We start from the raw sequence: 24471 nt of genomic DNA on the forward strand, positions 1-24471 counted from the left end.
TTGCCTATGGGCCAAGGAGCCTACGTTGCGAAAAAAAAGAAAAACTTTTGCCGTGCGAAAACTTTAGCACAGCCATCCGAGCGATATTTGCATTTGAATCAACAACAATAAGAGCAACAACAAATAGAACAGCAACAGCAACAACAACAACAACAAGGACAACATCAGCTACACCCAACACAATGAGCTGGCATTTTTACTGTTTTTGCCGCTTTTGCCAATTGTGGGCAGCTGTGGCAGGTTTTTTGGCCCAAGAAATAGGCTGTTTAGCATTTCCTGGCACGTACAAATTTTCTGTCATGAATTTCAAATGTCTGAGCGCAAGGGCTGATTGAACAGTTCTTCGGAAATTTGCCAGAAAGGAAGAACCTTTTTTTTTGTTGTTGTCAGCGCTGAAGCGAAGCGACGATACCCTAAAATATAATGAATGACATTGGAGAGAAATTAATTAAAATTGCAAAGTTTCTTACGGCCAAGATTAGAAAATTATATATACAATCGCACATATTCAGGTGCGGACAGTTATGAGAAATTACTAGAAGGAGATCCCTAAATAACAGCCTGGTCAAATCAAAGATGGCTGACCAGGCTGGATAGAGGCACAAAGTCCATACACAATTAAATGACGTAACTGTGCTCCCACCCAACTCAGGGCTCTGAAATGCCCTTAGGCCATGAATAAATCAATGCAGTATGCAGCTGAAATTCAACGTCAACGTACATATGTTTGTGTGCAATGGTTGTTTCCTGTGTTTTGCATGCCTGATGCCAAAATTGATGCCATGAAATTGTTTGAAAAATACATGAGCTCTGGCGCATATGGCGTATGCGCAATATTTGTGTTGTTGTGCCCATGTTTGCGGCAGCTGCAGCAACAAAAGCCTAAGCTTAACAGTATTTTCATTTCTTTTTTTGTTACATTTACATATCACACATACTAACACACACACACACACACACACACAGAGAAAAATATACCATTCAATTTATTAATATTATGTATGAGCATACAGAGAGAACGCGAGTCGAAAATGGCTTTGCCAATTGAAGCGTAAAATGTGCATTACTCATACGCCGTATATGCCACAAGTATGTATGTGCCCCCCAGGCTGACCTATGCCACTTTATTATGCCTTTTACCTAGCGCACATAAATTACACATTACGCATACGCCGTGGTAAAATTTATGCATGCTAAAAGTAAATGTTTGGCAAATAAATTACGCAAAAAATTAAGGCTTTTGTATGTGAGCTGCCTAAGTGACTCGGCAATTGACTGCAAAACTCAACTCGTTGGCCAAAAAACAAAGCCGCCAGATTGATGGGCCACAGGCAAAAAAAACTTTAACTTGCAGCTGCCACAGAAGGCAGCAGCCAACAGCCAACAGCCAGCAGCCAGCAGGCAGCAAGCAGCAAGCAGCCTCATTATGCTGCCGCCCAACAAACATATTTTCGCATTCATCAGACGGCAAAAGTTTTGCCTGCTGCCAACATCCTGCTCCTGACTTCCTGGGCACATAATTGAAGCACATCGCAGACTCATTTGTTACAGACTCGAAACATAATCATATGCCTGTCAGTTAATGGGAAGTTGCACATTTTGATTGCTTGGCCCGGTTTTTATTATAGCAGCGCAATTAGTGTCTGCCACAGTTTTGACAAAGTTATCCAGAAATCGTGTTTTTAGGCCAAAACAAAATGAGCAACTTCGTTTATTAAAGTGTTACTTTAAAGTTAATGTTGCATATGCAACATCTAATCTCCACAATCTCATAACTCATCCAGATCAACTGCGCAAAAAGGGAGCAGCCAACCCCAAAAAGTTGAAGTCAAGACTCAACTTGTCTTTTCTACAAATCTTAAAAATCCCTCACGTTGCGTGCAAATAATTTAATTATAACATTCAGCTGAAGCACAAAAAATATGCGACTGCAAAGAAAAGTTCCGTAAATCAGCGCTGCAAGTCTAGCAACGCCCCTCCACAGCGCGTCTCTCTCTCTCTCTTTCTCACGCTCCACAAATTGTTTGCCGCTGCCACGCGCCGCGGCTGCAAAGCTTTTTTGAGCGTATAAATTTAATTAAATTAGTTTCAACTTACGCAAGTCGAGCCTTTTCCTCCATACAAAATTGAGACCGAATTTCATATTCCTTTTCCTACTGTTCGGCGGGGAGTGGCCGATAAGTAACCACCACCCAAATAGAAATCAGACTCAGACTTTTGGGGCAGCTTGGCGATTCGTTGACGTTGATGCCACTTTATGATTATTATTAGAAGATTATGCTTGCTTAATTTCCAGCAATGCTCACACTTTCATTCTGCTGATGTCAGTCGAACACATCTACAATGGTATAAATTGTTAAATATACATGTAAAATATTTGGTAGCAAAATGCAATAAAACTTTTCATTTTATTGATAAGAATAAAGCAGCAGAAGATTTATAAATTATACTTTGTTGATTTAAGTTACAGTATTTGTCCTATATAGAAAACTAAATCCAATCTGAGAATCGAAACATTCTTATTTTAACTGTATTATTTTTTCTTTTCGAATTTATCACATTAACCCATCGTCGTCAATAATGTCCCTGCAGACAGCTAGGAAGTTTATGACAACTCAATGTGAGATGCGCAGCTAAGGGGAAAGGTCAATGAAATTTATACAAAAACAAAAAAAAAATACAAATAAAAATAAAACCAAAATAAAAAGGAAGAAAACTAATTAGCGTTAAATGAGGGTAAACTGCCAAATGCGCTTGACAGTTTCAGTTTTGCCGCGTGGCTAATGGCCAATGTGGCTGACAGTGAAAGTTATGGAATGTCAAGATGAGTTGGGAACTGAAAGAGCAATCAGTGAATTAGACAAACAGTCAAACGGACAGTTAGACAGACAGACCGTTAGACAGGTGAGCTGGCTTCGATGCTTAAAGCAATGGCTTAAAGCTGAGCAAGATTTAACCGCCGGTTATTTGGACAAACAGCCAAGACTTTTGAGTGCAGACAAAGGCGACATTGCAACAAAACGCTTGGCAACAAGCAACCCTCAGTGTTGGCTAAAGGATAGTGGGTGGGGGTTGGGCGAGATGGGACAGGACATGCATTAACCAAACAGCTGAGCCTTTGTGTTGACTCATTAACGCACAGGCAAGACAAAGAGAGAGGGCGAGAGAGAGCGAGAGAGAGAGAGAGCGAGTGAGCGAGTTGCGAGCAAAAATGAAACATCAGCCAGAAACAAGCGCTTACACTGAAGGAAAAAGAATCACTTTTTATTTTTCATGGACTAAAAACACATTTTTAACAACATTTTTATGGTTTATGCAATGGACAATTTATGGAATTATTGAGAAATTATGTTTCACACATTTCTTTTATTTAAAACACACTTTCTTTGTTCCACAATATATCTGCTTCCATTTTAAAGTAATAAGAATGTTGATGTTGCAAAATTTACAGATTTTCTTAAAGATTTTGAAATTAACGAAATATTTTCTGTGAATTCTAAATCTTTTTTCTTAGAAAATAAATCTGTCTGCTTTAGAATAGAAATCGCTGAATAGGAATTCGTTCTTGTCCTGTCGCATTTTATGGCTTTTGTTGAGTGTACTTTCAGCGTACCGTTTCAAGTGAAATAAATACCCCCAAAGTCATAAAAAGCAAACAGCAACAGCAACAGCGACAACAGCAACAACAACAACCCTCAATGGGTGCCACGTCTGGCAGGCGACATCATTGTCGTCCTCGTCGTCGCCACTCGACTTGACTTGAATGCTTGTGTTATGTTCTGTTTCTGGTTACTGGTTCTGGTTACTGGGAGAGCGGAGCTTCAGCTACCAGTTCGACGTGTAGTAACAATTTTCATTTTGAACGCCAGAAACGACTGGCGCAAAAAACGCATAAAATTTTACGAGCCACGCCAGAGACTTGGTAGGAACGACTCCCATGGCAAAAGTTTAGCTTTCGTGTTGGCTATAAAAAGCCTGGCGGGGCTTTATGTACCACAGCCAGAAGTCCTTACATCGCTCCGGTCCGGTCCGCCCCGCCCCGACCGTCCCGCTCCGCCTGAACGTATGCAGTTGATTTGGAGTTTGAAAAACTGAACGCTTGAATGGAGTTAGCGCCGAGGTTCATTGGGGATTTGCGTCTTCGATGCTCTGACAAAAAAGGGTTTGGGGCATGGGTTTTCTGGGCGAGTTTAGTTGAGTTCAGGGAGCTTAGAACGCTTAGGAACTCCGCGTTCAGGTGATGTTTGCCATTCAGTTTTTTTTTGGTTTTTTTTTTGTGTCCGTGGGCGTTTATTGAGTCGCTTGCTTAGCTTACTTATATATTTGTTAAGCGCGTTAAAGTTTTTTTTGTTTGTTTGTTTTTTTTTTTGGGCAATAACGTTAAGTGTGGCATTAGCCGGCTTGTTATGCAAAAAGATTGGAGCATCGTGAAATTAGCGGTAAATGAGGCTGCTTTGTGGCGCGAAACGCTGAACGTTGACTGTAACAACTTTGCCCAAACTTCGCATTTACGTTCAATAGGCAGAACTCTGTCTGGCAAAGAAATTGTAAAGTGTTGGGAGTTGAAACACGGCAAGGCTGCTCGCAAACTGTAAACTGTGAAATGAAATAACTGGCAAACTGGGAGGGAGAGCATAGCAGTCCAAATAAGCCATGGTATATAATTTGGCAGTGCTATTGTCTTACGAAGCATTTAAGGTAATAAAAGTTGTCCCAATCTTAGTTGTGGAAAATAGAAAATTAAGCTTTGCTTAAAACTAGTTAGTAGATATTAATATTTCGTTCATTCTCATCTGTTAACTGTACTTCTCCAATAAAAGTTTAAATATGTTCTTATAATCTGTATTTATTGTTATTTTAGCAATCTATTTTCATTTCAATCTGTCTTCCCTTGCTGGTTTCATCGAAACTTAGTCTGACTTTAGTGACTAAATTATACTTTTTGCATATTCCTTCCAACTTGTTAAGTTAAAACACATATTGAATTTAAACGATTTATTAGATGACTCATTGTTAGGAATTCGTAAATCACAGTTGAGGCTACAACAGCGACAAGGGTTGTGCGATTTCCTTATTTATAATGTTGATTCTGCACAAATTCATTCTTCCAGTTTGACACCCATTGACACAATGGTGTGCCCTTTGACGGCCATTGAGGAGTCCGCACCTCAAATAAATGTACAAGCAGCCAAATCCGTAAAACTTTAAGCACACAGCAAAGAGCAAAGGAACAAGCAAAAAGTAACTGGAAAATTTAGCGCTATGTCAACAAATTCACATTCCAACAGGCTGGCTGGCTGGCTGGTAGGCTAGCAGGAAAAAGGAGTTGCAGGACAACACAAAGGACCAACGAGTTGAGCCAACATCTTTGTGCTGTTGCTTTCAATGTAAAAAGAAAAAAAAAAATAAGAAAAGCGATAGAAAAAGTAAGAAATATGCAACGCTTGATGTGACTAAAATGAAACTATCTTCAATCCATCACACAAAAGGATTGAACCTGCTGTCCAGTCAAGGGCCAAAGCGTATCACAAGTCACGTGTTTTGCCACTCAAAGGATCTGAGAGCCAGCCAAACTGACCAAGAAATAATCCAAAAAATTTCGTCAGCCAAAGTGTAATTTTTGCTGTCACAAGTTGACACCCGCAGTAACCCAACTAACTACGAAGATAACCAACGACTAACTATTTTATAAAATAAAATCAAGTTAGAATGCTTTAGTCGAGACAGCTCGACTAGAAGATACCCCAGATATTAATAACATATAATATTTTTTTCATCAATGTTAAAATATATTTTGGTTAGCAAAAACTGTGTTTCTTATTCGATTTAGAGCTGATTTCCCGGATAGATTCATCAAGGTGACGGAGGAGCTGTTTCTCTCGTACTCTATCAGAAATTTACATTTCGTCACACACTTTCTATCCGTTCTTAATAGCTACAGGGTATAAAAAAAGAATTTTACAAAACTTTTCATGTTAGTTTGCTACAGCATACAAATTATTTTGGCCAAAAACTTTTACACAGCGGACTCGCCGGCAAAACTAAAAAACTATTTTAAAAAACTTTTAGCCAACAGTGCCGCTTAGCAGCCCCCCCACTCCCCCCTTGCACCCCTCCCAAGGCAAATAGCAGAGATTGTCTTGTTCAGTGAGCTCCGCAAAATGTTGATAAATTAAGACACAGCTCACACAGGCCACAAATCATTGAATTGAACCGCAGTGCGACGATGAGGCAGTGGCTTCTCCATCCTTCAGTCATCCTCCAATCTTCAATTCAATAGAAAATCGATTTTGCCGTAGGCGACACACTCTGCCACATGTGTGTATGTGGATTTTGTATTTTTTTGTCGGCTCTATTGAGATTCAAACTGGGAGCCTCTTTCTACAATTTTTTTGTAATATAATTTCTTGATATTTTTCTTTTTACTGCGACTGTGTCGCAGTTGTCGTCTTGAATTTTAATAAAGTCGAGCACCCAACTGGCGTTGTCTGTTGCTGTAGGGCCAACCAAAAAAAAAAAAGGGTTGCGTGCCACGCCACGCCCACCACGCGACGAACATTGTCAAAAAGTTTTCGCTAACAATTTTATCAATAAAATTTATGGCAGCTGTCCCGACGGACCCTTAAAGCAGGCTAGCGTTTTTTTTTTACAGATCAGTTGCACGGAAAAAAACGTATTTTGAAATATTTGAAAACTAAAATCATATTTCTGCATAAATTACTGCTCAAGAATTATCATAGTTGTACATTTTTCAGCTTATCGTAGATTGAATTAAAGTATAAAACACACTTGATTAGTTGGCGTTTAATTGTTTGGCTCAAAATGGTGTTGGTCTAATTGTTTTGTATTTGCATATCAATTATATCAAGACAGAAAGTTTTGGTTTAATTGAAAGCCAAACGCAGCTGCCAAAATCATTTCAGTTATTTATGCAACGCAAACAACGGAAACAGTAGCAAATCCCCGTTAAGTCTGCGGGCAAGTTGCAAAAGGTTGTGGATGCTCTTTGGCGCCAAGTGGTGCGTCTAACCGCGGCAAGCATGAAGGGGGTGGCAAGCACATAGAGAGCTTCATGCCATTTACCATTTGCATGGCCAACATAGAAAACTGCAACTGAGCTGGCAACTGAGATGGCAACTGAGCAGCAACTGTGGCTGCCCCCAATCCTCCCAACCAACCCATTCACGCAACTGGCTGTCGCGACTTTGCCAAGTTGCATAATACATAATTTTTGTTCAACTTTTTTCAGTGTGTGTGCTCGTTTATTTTCTTCATCTTTATCTTATTTTTGCCACATGTAGCACAGCAGCTTTGCGTCTTTGCCGTGGCAACAACTTCTATAATGTGGCATACTCTCTTGGCTGCATTCATATTTTCACACCCTTTAGGATTATTTCGTGCATGGCATGTCAGTATGTGCAAGTGTGTGTGTGTGTGTGTGTGTGTGCGAGTGTGTGTGTGTGTGTGCGCGTGTGTGTGTGTGCGTGCGAGTGTGTGTACGCCTCAAGAGCGCTGCAGGAGTTGCTCCTGTTATCATTTTTTTCATACCCTACAAGGTACGATAAGAGGGTGTGACAATCTTAGGCATTGATCAAAAGTTGTTGAATATTATTTAAAGCTAGTTCAAATTTCACTCAATTTTAGTTAACATTTAAAAGAAGCTGTGAGTATTAGTAACAGAAGCTGCTAAAGTTTTAAATAAACTATCAAACAATTTTTATATAATTACTTTAATACATTTTTAGGGGATATCAGCGAGCTGATCTTCTTGCATTTGACTTATTTTTTTCTCCGCTTTTTAAAGCAATTTAAATTAACAGCAATGGCGTTCTACGTGTGGTTACGTATACTCCAACGTATGTGTGTGTGTGTGTGTGTGTGTCTGTTTGTTTATGCCTCATGGCCTGCTGGCTGGGACACGATAGGACAGGACGGGGCAGGACACTGCTGTCAGGAGTGCGACGGCAAGGCGACTGCTCGACGTTGCAATTGGAATGCAATTTGTTATGGAAGTTAAGTCTCCACTTGTCAGTTAAGTTTACGCTTCGCTGTTTGACTGTTGTCGCATGTCGCCCCAGGTTGCCCCATGTTGCTCGCATGTTGCCCCCAACTGCTGGCTCTCTCTCTGTCTCTCTCTTGCTGTGGACTGCTGTGTTGACTTGTGGCTGTGAGTTGTTCGGTTGTTAAAAATAATTAAAGTCTTTAAATATTTAAATTAATTTGCAGTGCTGCACAAAATGAATATTGTGTTGTTAATTGGCCCCAGACGCTATGTTCTCTCTGCTGCATAACGAAGCGTATACGTAATATTTTATGGCATACATTAAAAGAAACAAATGAACAATTAAAGCATGCAGCTATAGTTGTGTAAGCTGTTCAAAATGAAATATGTGTACGACTTAGTTAGTTAGAAATTGGAAAATCAGTTGTGATATTTAAATATATTTAAACAAAGAACACCCTTCATATTTCATAATTTAATTTACTTATTCAAAATGCGTGAAACCACTGATGCTATTTGAGTTTTAGAGCTTTTTAAATTTGTGCTGAAATTTCTAGAGATATTTAATTGTTTTTCAATTTGTAATAAATTGTTTGGGAAATATATATTCTAAATATGTCACATACACATCTCTGTCGCTGATCAGTCTAGACAAAAAAGAAAAAACCCCAAAACAATTACCACAAAAACAAAATCATTGAAACATCTTTATAATCGCTAAACACCACATTCGGAGGCAACTGTCGGGGCTAGGAAATCGATGGCGCCAATGCCAGCTGAAACCTCAAAAACGCTGCTGGAGTCCGTCGCCCCCTTTTACGAGTGTGCGAGTAGCTGTTATTTTGACATATAGCAATGGCTGAGGCAACTGGCAACTGGCAAAGGGGAACTGGGAACTGGGAAGTCGGAACTGTGGAACTAATGGAGCTGAAGGCCAAAACATTGTTGGCAAGTACAACAACAGCTAACAACAGGGCCTAAAATTATGCTACACACACAAACACACACACACACACACACTTATAAGCAGGCGATTTACATGCAGCAAAAATGTTGATTAGAAAATTAATTAAGGTTTTTACGATGCCGCCAGCTTTATGAGTCGAGTCGAGTCGAGTCGAGTCAAGCCGAGTCGAGCCGATTTGAGCCCCTAACTCTGAAACCAAGCTGAGTCGTCAGAGGCTTTCATGCTTGGAAAAACTTTCGCTCGGCGAATTTACGACATTTTTATGGTGCGCTGCCATGCGAGGGCGGCTCGTAAAAACTGCGTAAAACTTTTGCCCCATCAAATTGATAAGCCGAAGCGAGCGAGCTTTGTTGCTTAACCACCCCTCCCCTCCCCCTCCACCCCAACACAACTCTCTCCATCCTGGCAAATGATTCAGCTCGTTGATGGGGCGCATATGCAGATGAGTTTGTCATAAAATTTCAAGTAAATTTCGCTCAATAAATAAATTGTGCGAAGCCTTTCTTTTTCTTTTCAGTGGGCGTGTAAATCCAACACAATTTTGATAGCTTCTTTTTATAGACTCGCAACGTGTGCATCAGCTAATTGGAATATTTACATAAATACATAGAAGCAAGTCATTTTTTGATGACATTTCTCCAATCATTTGTAAATTTATTGACTAATATTGAAGACAGCGTACAAAAGTGCCGTGTTGCCTTTAATCGCATATATACCCTACACATATTTTCAAGTAGCAACCCTGCCGCAGCAAAATAATTGCAGCAACACAAAAACAACCAAACTAAAATTGAAGGGGGAAAAAAGAGGAGGGTAGTTGCTTCAGTGGCACTGCACAATGGCAACGGCAACGGCAACGGCAACTTGACGAAATCATTATATTGCTCCGACATTTATTGATGCCATAAACTTGAAGATTTATGCGTGCACCCACCACACCCCCTTTGGCGTATTGCACCACTGCAGTGGTGCCCAGTGGCAATCCTCAATGCTTAGCCCACAAAACCGCACACAAACACACACAATAAACCCACCCGGCTACATTGATACCCCCCACAATTTGGAATGGGCGATTCCAACAGCGATTCTCGCTGCTACGTGGCCATGTCAAATTTTTGGCATATTGCAGCACAGTTGGACGCATTTGGCAATATATATATATATATATAAATATATATATACTATAGTGTTTTATTCCATGCCTGATAAGTCGCATTACGTTCCCTTTCACACACAAAACAGCGTGTTAATTTATTTAAATTGGCTACGTGCAAAGTTGACTTGCTTGCGTCGTATGCCACGCCTTCAAATTCCGTTTCGCCCACATCGCACATTCCCATCCCCAGGATTCCGCCAGCGAAGGTGTCTGGAGGATGAGACTGTCTCAATGTTTGCACAAACTTTACATTTAACTGCGCTTCGTCGACTCCGTTGTCGTTTTGTCCTCCAATGCAAACCAATTTGCAACCGTCTCTGGAATCTGGCGCTCAGATTTAACTCGGCATTGCCGACATGCTGCTGGCGCTACTATCAATATTAATATAAATGATCAATATTTCATTTAATCAACCTGCTTTAAGTTTGTCAGAAGTAAAGCGATTTTTTCCTTTTTATCATAATATAAAATCAAGTTCAACCCATCAAAAGTGAACCAACAATGATTTTTTATCACAAATTATGACTTCAATTAAAATTTTGAAACGCTTTTTTCTTTTTCAAAATCCATGTTAAATTTTAAAAAATCGATTTAGCCCATGCAATTTGCTGAACCGCAGCTGGCAAACGCGCGCGCATAGAAACTCATTTGAAAGAGTGCCTCGACTCTGACTCCGACTCCAACTCCGATTCTGAGGCTGGACGATGACGTGCAGCAGCGACAACAGTGAGTGGATGGAGTAACCGTTGCAGCAATTGGTGGATTGGGTGCTGAGGCATGCGTTCAAGTGCCCATTGCCTGTGGGTTGATATGCATGAGCACAGCTGCTACACCAACGACTCCACAGCTGCTGCTCCTGTTCCTGTACCTGTACCTGCTCCTGCTGCTGCTGCTGCTGCTACTGCTCCCGGGGCTGTCTTGGCAACAATTCACGTGTCAACAATAAGCGCAATAACTTAAGTTCCATTCAATGGCAGAGCGTTCCACGCGTTGAATGAAGCCAGGTGCCTGCGCCGCTTGATGACGGGTCCTCGTGCCAGCCAATTAACTGGCAAATGAATTCCAACAAGGGGAGGTTAAACAAGTAGGGTCCACTTCTGTTTCTGTTTCTGATCCAATGAAGTGGCTTGCCCCATGCCCAAGCTATTCATGGCGTGCATCCAGAATCCGTAGCAGCTCCTCTGCAAATGAGCTGCGAAACTAAAGCAACCAGCAATAATTTAAGCGAACTTCTCATTTCCAATCGTTTAATGCTTTTGTTGTGAAATGTATATATATATATATATATGTATAACAGTGATAGCTGGCCTTACATTTGCTTATTGTATTTGTCTATCCACAGCTGTAACAATTGTCTTGCCTTTAAAACAAATTATATTATTTCAATAAATAGAAACCTAAAATAATAGATTTACAACAATTTACGTAAGTAGCATTATGAGCTCGCTATGAGTATATAATCCATATACGAGCATATGTATACAAATATTGAGTTATAGTTATGTATATAGCATTCGTATATACCAAATCACAAAACTTTTGATCTACAAAATATACACTAAGAGTATCGAATTGTGTAAACTTAAATATACAGATTAATTGCTAAACTAAACAATAAATTTTGAATGCGCACATGAGCCTACATACATACATATTGTAGCTGTGACTAGATTTCATATGTATATGTATATATATAATATTTGGGACGCACTAATCCGGCGCCTAAAAGCATGCTCCTAAGTCAAGCGATTGCTCTTCAAAAAGCTGGCCAACAACAGCATAGCAAAGGATGTGGTCAGAAACACACTGCCCGGTATGGAGCGACGTATGGGCAAATTGGGATCACGCTCACGTTGCGAAAACAGCTCCACATCCGCCTCGTAAGTCGCATAATTGTTCCAATGCAGACACTTCTTCACCGCATAGTCCCAGCGACGATAAAGCAATTCTCGACCTACAAAACATATAAAATACATGTGACATTATTTCATAAAATAAAAGATATTTTTAACCACTTACGATTCTGTGTGGTTGTGGGTGAGAAGACATCAGTGGGTGGCGCGTACATACGCGTTGCATACGGCAAGGAGACAATGCGCATGGTCACGCCAGCGGCTATCATGGCGCCGATGCCAGCGGGTGATGTTGTCTGCGGCCGCTCCAACATCCAGCCGATAATGTCAGCGACAAACTGCACCAGATGCGTATCCTCTGCATATTCGCCGCCGAACGTGAGCACGTGCTGCATACACGCCGGATCCCAGTTGGGTGTGTCGCGCTTGAATGCTTGCAGCACTTCGTAGATTTGGAAACCGGTTGCTTCATAGGCGGCCTGGGTAATGTTCTCCGCCGTGGTCTGACTTGTCAAACCTAGGATAATGCCACGTGCATCATAGCGCCAATAGGGCGCATATAAACCATGGAAAGCGGGCACAAATGTGATCTCCGAGCGCTTGGCCGCCAGTCCACACTCCGCATTCAGCATGCTTGAGGAACAGGATGAGGAGATCATTGAGTTCTCGCCAATAAATGTGTTCAATGATTCGACAACATTATCATTGGAATTGATCTCGGTATTGATGCGTAATCCCTTACGCAACCAGTTGACAGTGGAACCGGCATTAGAGATGGCGCCTTCTAGCGTAAAATGCGTAGCGGCAGTTGGTCCCAATTTGTGCGCAATGCCCGTTATCAAGCCATTCTCCGACTCGACCATCTGTTGGGCAGTATTCAGCAGGACAAAACAACTGTCATCCAGCGTACAGACATTCTGACCAGCCTTGACGCACAGCTGGCCAAGTAAAGCAGCCGGCTGCTCACTTATCACGCCAGCAATGGGCACACCCAATAGCGGGCCCTCCACAATATACCCGTAGATCTCTGAATTGGAGCGGATGCGTGGCAGTATTCCCATTGGCAGTTTAAAGAAATTACACAACTTGGCATCCCACTGCTGCGACGCGACATTCATCAGGGAAGTGTAATGTGCGTTTGTCACATCCGTCGAATGCACGCCCACATCGACGCCACCAGTTAGATTCTGGAGCACAGACAACAAATTATGTAATTATTCGACTACAATCCTAAGTTTGTATGGCTTACCCATATCAGCCAGGAATCCAGCGTGCCAAACAAACACTGCTCATCCTCGACAGCCTTTGCCACCGCTGGCACATGCTCCAACAACCATTTGATTTTGAGGGCACTAAAGCAGCTACTTAGCGGTAAGCCACTGCGACCGCGCACATAATTCACATTGCGCTTCACATTATGCAGCAGGGATTTGAGGATTTGAGTGCACCGGCAATCGGACCAACCGATTGCATTGTGCAGTGCCTGACCCGTCTGCTTGTGCCAGAGGACTGTGGTGCCGCGCTGATTGACAATGCTGACCGCAATGATGTCATGCGGACTGATTTCCAGTATCACCAAGTTTTTATACGCAGTCTAAAAGCACACACACAAATAGAAATGAGAAGGGTGGGGGATTACATTTGAAGATGATATAATCGAATTTATATTGTGTGTGTTGCGCACCTCAATGCACTCCTGCATGTGTTTCCATATCTCGGCGGGATCGTATTCCAGCCAGCCTGCATTATGGACGATCTGACGCAGTTTCAGTTCGTGATAGGCCAAAACTTCAGCATTCTTTGTTGAATAAATCTATGGAAATAGATATTGTGTCAGCAGGCGTGTGTGAGTATGTGTGTGTGTGTGTAAAACTATGTGTATTGGTGTGTATTGGTGAGCCGAAATGATTGTATTGGCTTTTGAACTCATACCAGAAAGCGGCAGTGGGTGCTGCTCACGTATGCAACGCCAATGAGTGCTCCAAATCTGCCATAGCGACCCTCGTTCATATTTTAATTGCAAAACAAGCACGTGCCGTTTTCTCTTTGAAGCGCAACGCGCGCCAAAACTGCGTCGCTCTGTGGAGATTTTCTTTTGTGATTGTGTTATTTTATTGTTTGTTGACCGTATGCTGCCAAGCCGTCACCTTGCTGATTAGGACGACCTGCCGTCCGAATATAAAGTCCCGTGTGCGCACAATTAAATATGATACATAATTCGATGAAATGGAGCGAGATTTTTAAACGACTCATTGATTGTTATTTAAGCAGCGGTACAGCAGTGTGCCCGCACTCTGGTAGCAACGAAATACTGAAAACGCTTGTCAATCAATACAAACTAAAAAAAATACTATGCTATAATCCTTAATATTTATATTTAATTTGAATTTTTAGCTGTATGCCCTTAGTTTATTAAGTCGAATTAAACAACGAATTAAAATTAAACGGTTCGAGTCGAATTAAACAGAAAAAGGAAAATTTGTTTATAAAACAATACCATTTTGAATGTTTTTAATTTAAAATTAATATTTTTCAATATCAATTGCTTCAAAAATGCCATTCAAATTTAAAAACAATTCGCAAGATCCTTTTTTTTTATAAAAAGTAAAAATATTTCTTAGCATTTCACATAGAACTTAACTCCAACAAATTTGTACCTCCTGAATTCCCTTTAGTCATATGCACTGTATAAAAGAACAGTGTCATGCTGAGCATGCATTGATATGAAATAAGACTGGTTGATGTTCAATATAAAAATGCTTTGTAATGCTAACAATGCATAAACTTGTAGTATAAGACTGAAATAATCGCAATATAAGAGAATTGAGCGAAGATTCAGAAATACGCTCACAACACTTCTACACTATAAACGATCGTTAACTCATTTGTTTCTCTTGTTTTGCCGTCTTATAATTATATATAAAAGCAATTTAAACGCCAGTTATCTTAGTCTGTCTGTAGAGTCGAACTAGCTTAGATCGTAGTTGCAGTTGTTTGTTGAAAATGGTGTGCGGCTGGTGTATTGCCACCGTCTTGCTATCTATTTTGATATACTGGCTAATTAAAATCAATGAAAACTATAATATTCTTGCCTTCTTTGCGCGGAGAGTGCATACGAAAGATGGTCGACCCGTAGAGAGTATAGCGCCCACACCAAAGGGTAAAACAATCTTTGCAAATTGTTTTGATCTATATGGAAAAGACGCTGGTAAGGCAAACTTTTAATTTACCTAGAATATATTATATACATAGTGATCAACTAAACATGCTGCTCTTATACTAGCTGGCGTTTTCCAACATTCCCGACACTTGGCTAAGGAAATGGGCACCAACTATTTATCCTATTCCCTGGGTACGGCCATGTATATGATTATTGAACCGGAGATTGTGGAATTTGTATTAACCAATCCGCAACTTATAACGAAAGGCATGGTTTATAATTTTATGAAATCTGCTCTGCGTACAGGTCTGCTAACATCCACAGGTAATCCCGACTAACCAAATACCCTATGTTTTTCATTCCTTTTGAGTGATTATCATATTATTTTGCAGGTAAAAAATGGCACACGCGAAGAAAGATGATAACACACACATTCCATTTTAATATATTGGAACAATTTGAAGAAATCTTCAAGTAAGTTTTTTTCCCCATGATTAGATCACATAATAATTGTGGTTTTATCCATTAGAGCGGAAAGTCAAAAGTTTGTCGACAAGTTTAAGGATCAGTCAGAGAGTGTAATATCGTTGACTGATTTAATACCCCGATTTACCCTCAATAGCATTTGTGGTAAGTTAAACACTAACCAAACTTGACTTATTTATATAATTGTGAATATTTTTAGAAACCGCCATGGGCGTAAATCTCGATGAAATGACGGAGGAGGGCGATCGTTATCGTGAGAGTTTTAAACTGGTTGAGCAATGTTTTGTGAAACGTATTAAAAATCCACTGCAGTACAGCGATACGATGTATAAGCTTTTTGGAGCCAAATATGATGCGCACTTTTTAAAGGTTGTGCACGATTTCTCTAGCAATATTATCGCGAAGAGACGAATTCTCTTGGAGAAGGAACTGCAGGAAAGGCGTGACGATCAATTGCCCGATGATGATATGTGAGTGAAGAACCTAAACAATATTGTATTATTATTATATGCATATATAATAGTCACTATCTTGCACCCAGTTACATCAACAAAAAGCGTAGATTTGCCATGTTGGATACGCTTATATGCGCTGAGAAGGATGGTCTAATCGATCACGAGGGTATCTGTGAGGAGGTCGACACTCTGATGTTTGCTGGCTACGATACCACGTCGATGGGCTTGACTTTTAACCTCATGAACTTGTCCCTGCACGAGGACATGCAGGAGATGTGCTATCAGGAGATTTCGGAGAACATAGATGGTAAGTTTTTGGCTAACAGGCATATCATTGATTATTATTGTTAACTCGATCTCCACACAGATGATTTGAGTAAATTGGACATTAATCAGTTGTCGAAACTGAAGTATATGGACCGCTTTATCAAAGAAACTATACGCATGTATCCATCGGCTCCGGTTATGGGTCGTCAGACGACAAGTGAAACGGAATTGCCCAATGGACTGATTTTGCCTCCTGGCACTCAATGTGTCATTCATGTGTATGACTTGCACCGTAATCCCAAATACTGGAATGCACCCGAACAATTTGATCCTGATCGTTTCTTGCCAGAGAACAGCATGGATCGACATAATTTTGCCTATGTGCCATTTAGTGCCGGTCAGCGGAATTGTATGGGTACGTTTAAATATCAATTCACGCTCTAGTATCTCTCCTAACTAAGCTCCAATTTCAGGTCAAAAGTATGCCATGTTGGAAATAAAAACGTTATTGATCTATATTCTGAAGCAGTTTAAGATTTTGCCAATTACCAAAGCTGAGGACCTTATTCTTCATAGTGGCATAACGTTGTGTGTTAAAAATGATGTTAAAGTTAAGTTTGTAGTGCGTAAATAAATATGAAGTTCAAAATAGTTAAAATCTTATTTTATTTTCCCTATTTTTAACTGACAAAATACCAAAATATACTAAAAGCGTAAGCGTAATACTGTCGAATGGAATAATAAACCGAGTTAGCAGCACCGGTGCCAATGAGCGTGCGCAGAGCGCGTAAAACAAAACTGAAAAAACAGAGAACCACAGAAGACATCGCGCATCGCGTAAAGTTCTGTTTTCTCAGATACTTGATGAAAATAAAAGTATCCATTGATATTACTGCGCAATTGAGAGTGCTTCTAATCAATGCAAAGAACGTGCGCTGCTATTAACAGTTTAATTCAGCACAAGCCGAACGGCTGCTACTTTAAACGTAAACAAATCCAAAACAAAATTAATAGTGGCCAAGCGACGGGGCAAACCAATAACAAAACCAAAAGGTACCATGATAAAAAGAGAAATGCAGCGCTATTATGCCGAACGTGAGACAACGGGACCCGAGTTTGGTAAGAAAGCCCTTCTTTTTTTTTTGTATTTGTGTTGGTACACAGAATCAACCCCCAACAACAAACAGCCCAACAGTCTTCCCCTAATACAGAAGACAACCTAAGGGTTGCTGCTGCCGATGTTATTGTTGTCAGTGGTTCAGCTGCGAAGAACCGTAGAATGCAGAAACTTACTGCGACACAGATTTTTAACGATTTTTAACAAATATTTCATACAGACGATCGCTTGATAAAATTGGTGCGCGCCAATCCTGCCATCTACGATGTGAGTCATCCACACTATCGCCGCAATCCCGTTAGAGTGGACATATGGGATCGCATTGCCAACGAGCTGGGCGCCTCCTGTGAGTAGAGAATGGAGCAATTCTATATCTAAAATAGAAGAAAAAGCTATTTCCAGCTTAAGTGATTTTCAAATTAGAATTTGTTTTGTTTTAAGAATAGCAATTTTTACTAAATCCAATCCCTACTCTATTTATATTCAGCACGTTTTCTGCAAACGAAATGGAAAAACATACGCTACAATTATCTGCAAGAGATAAAGGCACTGGAAACGGGACAGGTGAATCCGAATGTGCGCAAGCGACGCTTCACCGAGGATCTATCGTTTCTACAGAATACCGCACAAACGTACAATGTGAGAAAGGCACAATCCTATTTTGTTCAGACGGACAGGGACAGACAGAGCACGAATACAAATAACGGTGGCAGCAGCGACAACGATAGCAACAGTTTTCTCTATCCCGATCCGGAGCATTTGCGCATCGATCTAACGGAGAACTATGACATCATTGAGCTGGACGATAACAGTGAGGATGGTGGCTCGGGGCATGTGGACGGACACAGTGATAATGAGGTTGTGCCAGAGCTCATGGTCATGGAACCCAAACCAGATGTCACCTTACAACAACAGCAACCGCTGCTCACTGCTGTCAATGGTAACGGCAGCAACAGCAATAGCCACAACAATACGCAGGTCAACTCACCGGCCTCCTCGCCGCTCCTCATGCCCATGGTGGTCATGGGCAACGGGGATGAGGTGACACATCAGGATGAGCACAATAACAAGGCGGAACAACAACAACACCAACAGCAGCAGCAACAGCAACAACAACAGTATGGAAACAGTGCACTCTCGAATGGCGAGGTGACCATTGAGCCAATTTACAAAGCAGCGCTCACAGCGAGACGCTGTGCACCCGTCAAGGATATTATGGCGAATGCGGCCAAGCGGAAGGCAATGGCTGCTCCTCTGCCCAGATTAGCGCCCATCAATGATCCCATCGAACTGTATTGTTTATCGCTGGTGGACACACTACGCAGCATGCCCAGATCGGAGAGGGAGCGTGTTAAATTTGAGTTTGCCAACATTTTGAAGGATGCCAAGTACAAGGACGAGGCCTAATCTCAACTCTCAACGCTCTGCCTCTGTCTGTTTTACTTGATATTTACACATACGAACAATTCTAAGTCACATTAAATGTATTATTTTTTACATTCTATGCAAATTATAAAGCATTTTTCTAAGACGCTATTTAGACTTAAGCTTTAAAATATATATATATATATATATATATTAATGAATTTAATTTTTCTATCACAATGATGTATGTGTCCATATCTATTCAGTTGTATGAACAAAATATAATAAATTACACACACACAAACACACACATTCTAAAAAGCATTAAAACAAAAACAAAAAGAAAATAAACGTTTTTCATGTTACCGATTTTTACTCTGTGAAAAAGCTCAAGTTTTTTATGGATTCCTCCATTGAATGGAAGTACCTTAAAATCATTTGCAAACAAGTATAAGCAGCTGTCAACAATGAAATATTCTTACATGCATGTTTCATCCCTTAAATGATTTACTTTTCCCAAATAGAAAGACCTTGTTGTTTTATGTGCAGCTCAAACGCTCACGAAATTCATATTTATTACGCAAAATTTATAGTTTAAGGTATCTATAGTGTATATCTTGAAAGTAATCCGAAACGTTTTAGTTATATATATACTATTTCCGATATGATGTCTAGCATGCATATCCCCAAATATATTATATATACGTATATGTGTATTAGCTCGATTAAAACAACAGTTAATTCGTTTTAACTTCGTACCGTATAAAATCTATATAAACTATATGTGAAGGTATTTTACCAAATCGTAGTACAGTTTAAATAACTATATATAGAAAAAAAACAAAATCATCATATTTCAAAGTGAACAGAAGCATATGGTCTATATATTTTAAATATAGTTCATAAGGCATACTGCAATACGATTAATAAATAGTGATGTGTTAGGTTGTCACAATTGAAACAAACTGCTAAACTGCTAAAGAAAAAACTATTAGAAAAGCTCATAACTATGAAGGTTGTTAGTTGAAACGAATGTTTTTTTTTTTTTTAACTATAAAACTAGGTCAAATATACAAATACATATATATATCTATATATGTATATATATATCTATATATGTATATATATATATATATACATATGTATAATTGTATGTGTATGTATTTAGAGTAATGTTAGCACTTTGATCGCCCGTCTTGTGTCCGAGCTGCTCGTATAACTACTAATTATAATCTAGATTTATCTACGATTCATGGCGCGGCGTATTCAGCACTGAGCTTTGCGTCTGCAATTGGCGTCCATTGGCTGCATTTTGGTCGTTCTTGTTGTTGTCCTCCGTGTCCAAAATGTCAGAGAGATCATACATACTGGGCTGATAGGTCATCAGTTCCGAACCGCTGTTGGCTGCGAATTATAATCGAAGGATTAGCGATCTTTACAGATCTGATTTTGTTTCTTTTACATACCTTTCTTATCGGCGGCATCGTTGAGAAACGATAGGCCATAGTTGTCCAGCATGTCCGAATCATTAAAAAGCTGCAAGCAGAAATAGACGAGAATATATATTAGTTTATTTACTGCTTGTCAAGAAGATAGTAATCGATTAAAAGCGCTCGTATATCAAAACTAAAGACGCACCGCGCTAACTTTCAATAGCAGCTCCTCGTCGCTTAGCTGCAACGGGGCCATCCTGGTAGCAACGCCTTTTGGCGCCGCCTGTATAAAATATACATATATATATTTATAAATATGTTAGGAATGTTTGGAATCTGATAGCTAAAGCGGACACACGGATGCACCTCAACACTACAACTCAATTTCCAATTGTTATCAAATACTTACGCCCAACAACATGTTCTGATCAATGGAAACGCCCTCGCCGCGCAGCAGATCCTTGAGTGATTCAAGCTCATCTTGCATATTGTCCAGATGACCAGAGACCTCATCACTGCAATAAAGACAATCGTTTGTTAGTATTGCATTTAAATGCGGTGTGGGCTCAGTTTACTAACACGTGTCCATTATCGCCAGTGTATTTGGCCACAGTCATTGCTGGCGACTGCTGTTGTTTTTGTTCTGATTGCGGTTTTTGTTGTTGTTGCTGCTGCAGTTGTTGTTGTTGTTGTTGTTGTTGCTGCTGCTGGAGTTGTTGTTGTTTTTGTTGTTGGTCGTTACCCACATCCTTGACAGCAGCTGCCTTTGAAGTGGATGCCAAATTGGCATCAGATACCAATGCAGTCTCATTGCTGATATTGGTCAAATCAAAGTTAATTGGAGCATTGGCAAATTTGCCGCCATCAACTGTGGAGCATCCGAACTGCTGCTGCTGCTGCTGATCTTGGTTGACGGCAACTTGCTCATCCAGACCAGTGTTCGACAGCAATGAATCATCCTGTGAAAGCACAAAATGTGTTACTCAATAATAGTTAATATAATTATATGTATGTGTAGCTTACCTCAAAGATATTTGTTGGCATATCGTTGCTGATAAAGTTGACATTATACATATCCGCATCGCTGGACTCCGGCTGATCGAGCAAGCTGGGCATGCTGACAGCAGCAGGCTCTGCCTTGACCAGCACCGGCTGTGGCATAACTTGTGGCTGCTCTTTGGCCTGGGATCGCGTGCGTGTGGTCTTCGGAGACATATCCAGGTCGAGAGTGATGTCTGTCTGACGGCGCAGTTTGTTCCGCTCCTTGAGCAACTGACGATTGCGTGCCTCCTGCTCCCGCACCATGGGCGTGGTCAGCACATTGGCCTGTTCATCGCCGGTATAGTCAGGGCTGGTTTGACCATGTGAATCGGGCGCCTCGGTGACCGTATACAGCTCCTGTTGACCGCCCGGTGAGCGTGACACATTGGTTCTTGCCTCGCCGCCGCTATTCAAAAGTTGAGCATTTATAAAATCCTCAGCGCTCTGATTCGAATAATCGTAGTTTTGCGAACTGGTGATGCTCATGTTGGAGCGTGGTCGCTCCATGGGCGCAGGTGATACGCTGTCGGCATCATAATGCTTGGCGTATGGACTGTTCGGGTTCATCACCTCGTCGAGCAGCTCCTCACTCAACTCGTGTATAACTGGACCGCATTCGCTTTCCGATTCACTGGCGTTGCGCTTGCGAGCATTCTCCGGGTTATCGTTGATCATTAGCTGCATGTGACGCTTGACGCCGGACATATTGCGAGATGGCTGCACTATCGATATGAGGAACTGAATCAGCTTGTTAACGATTTGCTGCTGCTTGGCATGCTTCTGACGGAGCGAGGCTATCTCGCGCCACAGTGCCTCGTTCTCCTGTTTCATCACCGAGAAGCGTGAGTCCAAGTTATCTTGACGGCCACGCATCGCCTTCACATCGCTGAGCACCTTGGAGACGGTCTCCTGCTTCAACACACTCTTATCATCCACGGTCTTTGTATTCGATATCTTGCGCTTAATGTGATCCAGCAGATACGGATAATTGCGCTTGAAGCACGGATGCGAAAACTCAATCTCATCGCGATCAAATCGTAGCCCACCATTCTCAATTGAAGTGATCTTATGAAAGCCATCTAAAATGAACAGCGATAAATTACTAAAGTAACAAACTGACTTAAATCCCAATTATTCACTTACACATATTCAATTGTCGGATGAAGCTGGCCATGTTGTTGTGCTTGTAGTTGAGTGGCAAAAGCTCGCGCGCAAATTGCGCCTGATTTTGTATAATAAAACTGAGTCCATCCTGAAAAGAAGATAGAGAAAATTGATATAAATGGCGTACTCATAAATAAATCACAGATGATCAGTTGTTTGTTTAAAATCGTTCTCATCTTAGTTACAGTTACTCTGTTAACAACAATCACAAAATAACATAGAAAAAGCTTTCAGTGATTGGTTTATATACGGATTTCATACATACATACACACACACACACACTACTTTACTGACAATGCAACAATATTGTTATCCACTTTCGATTGATAAGGTGCTAATTAACCTCATTAGTGTCCTACAATATTTATTTCATAATTATAAATTTATTGATTCGCTGATAAGTGCATAATTTGATTAGTCGTTATATATATTATTTATCCATTTTGCAATATTAACTGCTGGCTCAGTTAAGCTTTCATTTCAAATAGCTACTTAACATATGAAAACTACACTGGGTATATACATATACATATAAATATATTTATGTCATATCGCATTAGTTAATTAAAGATGAAATATTTAGCCAATATTTGCGTAACCCTCAATTTGGGCATTAAAAGTCGCTTAAATGGCATTTGTTGATAAGAGTACGATTGAATTAATTGCGGGATGTGACACATTGCAACAATTATCTTATTATGAAGCCACACATGGAAAGGAGCGTGAGAAATATGGAAGTAGCCAGCCAGACCACCAAAATAAATAAAAGTCATAAAAAGCTTGCTTATCTTGGCAAACACTTGACGAAAGCAAACTCAAAACAGAATGCGAAACACACATACACACACACACTCGCGTTGAGACACAGGGCCGGAAAACAAAAATTGAATTGAATGGCGACAAACAAGCGCACAAACTAATAGACGGACGGATGGACGGGGTAAAGACATGATGGAAACTTTTTCAGAGATGCATTTCGGATGGAGAGTTCGAACGCACGTACGCACGCACTGCTGCCTATGGCCCCTGTAATGCGAGAATAACAAAAAAGAAAAAAGAGAGCAGTCTCCACAGTGCATACGTGCGTTTGAGCATAGCAACAACAATAACAGCGAACACGAATATGCAGACAACGATGACGTAGTGAAAGTCGAGCCAAAGTGTAACTAATAAATAACACCTGCTTTTTGTTGTTGTTGTAGCCATGACAAAAGCCAAAAAAAAGAAAAGAATATGTAAATAAACAATATGGCGTCCGCTTACCTTGCTCCAACAAATTAAATTATTTGTATCAGGATCGTCAACGAGGCGCCAGAGTTTTGCCAAAAATGCAGGCACTCCGCTGCCGCTGACATTTTCCCCGACTGTATGCATAATATTGCGACGTGGTCGCTTCAGCTGCTGCTGCTGCTCCTCGTCGTCGTCCTCTTCTTCCGTTGATTCGTGCTTTAATTGCACGGCCTTAAAGCTTGCCCGCGTTTTGGACATATAAAGCGACTCTAATAACTGTGTACGTAAATTTTAAAGTAGCAAAAAAAAACTTGTCTCAATGAACACGAAATTTTCACTATGGTCACAGTCCACATTCAGTCACTACATACAAATATGTATGCATGTGTGTGTGTGTGTGGGTTACCTACCGCAACTTTTCACAGCTGTTTTCGTACTTATTACGCGCTTTAAGAACACACAAAGAATGTTTTTCACTTGATTTACACTTTGTTCTCGTTAAATATTATATTTCGTTTGCCCAAGTATTAAGTTTATATATGTTTTTGGACAATTTAATGCACAGCGTAATTGTTGAAATCACGAATGAAGTACGTTTTCTTCTTCGTCCGCGTTGCCTATCGCTATCGGTCTCGATGCTGACTGACAAAACCCTATCGAACTCAACGCTGCAGCTATTTATACAGTTTTCAAAGTATCGAGTACTCGCTAGTATATTCTACCATATACACAACAATACCAACTATTTGAATCTGCTACACATTTTGCAAAATA

At 40.5% G+C, this 24471-nt stretch overlaps 4 protein-coding genes across 6 annotated transcripts; 2 read left to right on the forward strand and 2 right to left on the reverse strand.

The window, feature by feature from the left end:
- Positions 1 to 11555: 11555 nt before the first annotated feature.
- Positions 11556 to 14250, reverse strand: LOC6559420 (glycerol kinase). 2 transcript variants are annotated; one of them, XM_032735053.2, is made up of 6 exons: positions 14126 to 14229; positions 13911 to 14057; positions 13663 to 13791; positions 13228 to 13572; positions 12145 to 13165; positions 11778 to 12079 (listed from the first exon to the last, which is right to left on the reverse strand). In XM_032735053.2, the coding sequence occupies exons 2-6, from the start codon at positions 13986 to 13988 to the stop codon at positions 11862 to 11864; spliced, it is 1791 nt and encodes a 596-aa protein (XP_032590944.1). In that variant the 5' UTR covers positions 13989 to 14057; positions 14126 to 14229; the 3' UTR covers positions 11778 to 11861. The 2 variants fall into 2 exon arrangements, with proteins under 2 accessions (XP_001985871.1, XP_032590944.1); XM_001985835.2 differs by having other exon boundaries at positions 11556 to 12079; positions 13911 to 14250.
- A 676-nt stretch (positions 14251 to 14926) lies between these two features.
- LOC6559421 (cytochrome P450 4p1) lies at positions 14927 to 16997 on the forward strand. 2 transcript variants are annotated; one of them, XM_001985836.2, is made up of 8 exons: positions 14927 to 15186; positions 15262 to 15462; positions 15531 to 15612; positions 15668 to 15768; positions 15824 to 16094; positions 16166 to 16386; positions 16447 to 16761; positions 16820 to 16997. In XM_001985836.2, exons 1-8 carry the CDS (start codon positions 14982 to 14984, stop codon positions 16978 to 16980), a joined length of 1557 nt encoding a protein of 518 aa, XP_001985872.1. In that variant the 5' UTR covers positions 14927 to 14981; the 3' UTR covers positions 16981 to 16997. The 2 variants fall into 2 exon arrangements, with proteins under 2 accessions (XP_001985872.1, XP_032590734.1); XM_032734843.1 differs by having other exon boundaries at positions 14956 to 15186; positions 16148 to 16386.
- A 102-nt stretch (positions 16998 to 17099) lies between these two features.
- On the forward strand, positions 17100 to 19006 carry LOC6559296 (putative mediator of RNA polymerase II transcription subunit 26). The gene is made up of 3 exons (XM_001985837.2): positions 17100 to 17465; positions 17684 to 17809; positions 17951 to 19006. Exons 1-3 carry the CDS (start codon positions 17405 to 17407, stop codon positions 18868 to 18870), a joined length of 1107 nt encoding a protein of 368 aa, XP_001985873.1. The 5' UTR covers positions 17100 to 17404; the 3' UTR covers positions 18871 to 19006.
- Positions 19007 to 19955: 949 nt separating this feature from the next.
- Positions 19956 to 24291, reverse strand: LOC6559164 (heat shock factor protein). The gene is made up of 7 exons (XM_032734693.1): positions 23731 to 24291; positions 22446 to 22554; positions 21285 to 22381; positions 20841 to 21220; positions 20671 to 20776; positions 20295 to 20364; positions 19956 to 20232 (listed from the first exon to the last, which is right to left on the reverse strand). Exons 1-7 carry the CDS (start codon positions 23953 to 23955, stop codon positions 20072 to 20074), a joined length of 2148 nt encoding a protein of 715 aa, XP_032590584.1. The 5' UTR covers positions 23956 to 24291; the 3' UTR covers positions 19956 to 20071.
- Between the last annotated feature and the right edge of the window lie 180 nt (positions 24292 to 24471).

The sequence above is a fragment of the Drosophila grimshawi genome, unplaced genomic scaffold (genome assembly GCF_018153295.1).
Source record: "Drosophila grimshawi isolate 15287-2541.00 unplaced genomic scaffold, ASM1815329v1 contig_1367, whole genome shotgun sequence".
NCBI classification, from domain to species: Eukaryota; Metazoa; Arthropoda; class Insecta; order Diptera; family Drosophilidae; genus Drosophila; species Drosophila grimshawi.

Coding starts and splice junctions, on each gene's coding strand:
- LOC6559420 (XM_001985835.2), bottom strand. CDS start 13,988: ATGAACGAGGGTCGCTATGGCAGATTTGGAGCACTCATTGGCGTTGCA. Junction 13,166..13,227: donor TGGATTCCTGGCTGATATGG/GTAAGCCATACA, acceptor TCTGTGCTCCAG/AATCTAACTGGTGGCGTCGA. Junction 12,080..12,144: donor ACCCACAACCACACAGAATC/GTAAGTGGTTAA, acceptor TATGTTTTGTAG/GTCGAGAATTGCTTTATCGT.
- LOC6559421 (XM_032734843.1), top strand. CDS start 14,982: ATGGTGTGCGGCTGGTGTATTGCCACCGTCTTGCTATCTATTTTGATA. Junction 16,095..16,147: donor CAATTGCCCGATGATGATAT/GTGAGTGAAGAA, acceptor CATATATAATAG/TCACTATCTTGCACCCAGTT. Junction 16,387..16,446: donor GATTTCGGAGAACATAGATG/GTAAGTTTTTGG, acceptor ATCTCCACACAG/ATGATTTGAGTAAATTGGAC.
- LOC6559164 (XM_032734693.1), bottom strand. CDS start 23,955: ATGTCCAAAACGCGGGCAAGCTTTAAGGCCGTGCAATTAAAGCACGAA. Junction 21,221..21,284: donor TGCCAACAAATATCTTTGAG/GTAAGCTACACA, acceptor GTGCTTTCACAG/GATGATTCATTGCTGTCGAA. Junction 20,777..20,840: donor ACTGGCGATAATGGACACGT/GTTAGTAAACTG, acceptor TCTTTATTGCAG/TGATGAGGTCTCTGGTCATC.
- LOC6559296 (XM_001985837.2), top strand. CDS start 17,405: ATGATAAAAAGAGAAATGCAGCGCTATTATGCCGAACGTGAGACAACG. Junction 17,466..17,683: donor GACAACGGGACCCGAGTTTG/GTAAGAAAGCCC, acceptor TATTTCATACAG/ACGATCGCTTGATAAAATTG. Junction 17,810..17,950: donor CAACGAGCTGGGCGCCTCCT/GTGAGTAGAGAA, acceptor ATTTATATTCAG/CACGTTTTCTGCAAACGAAA.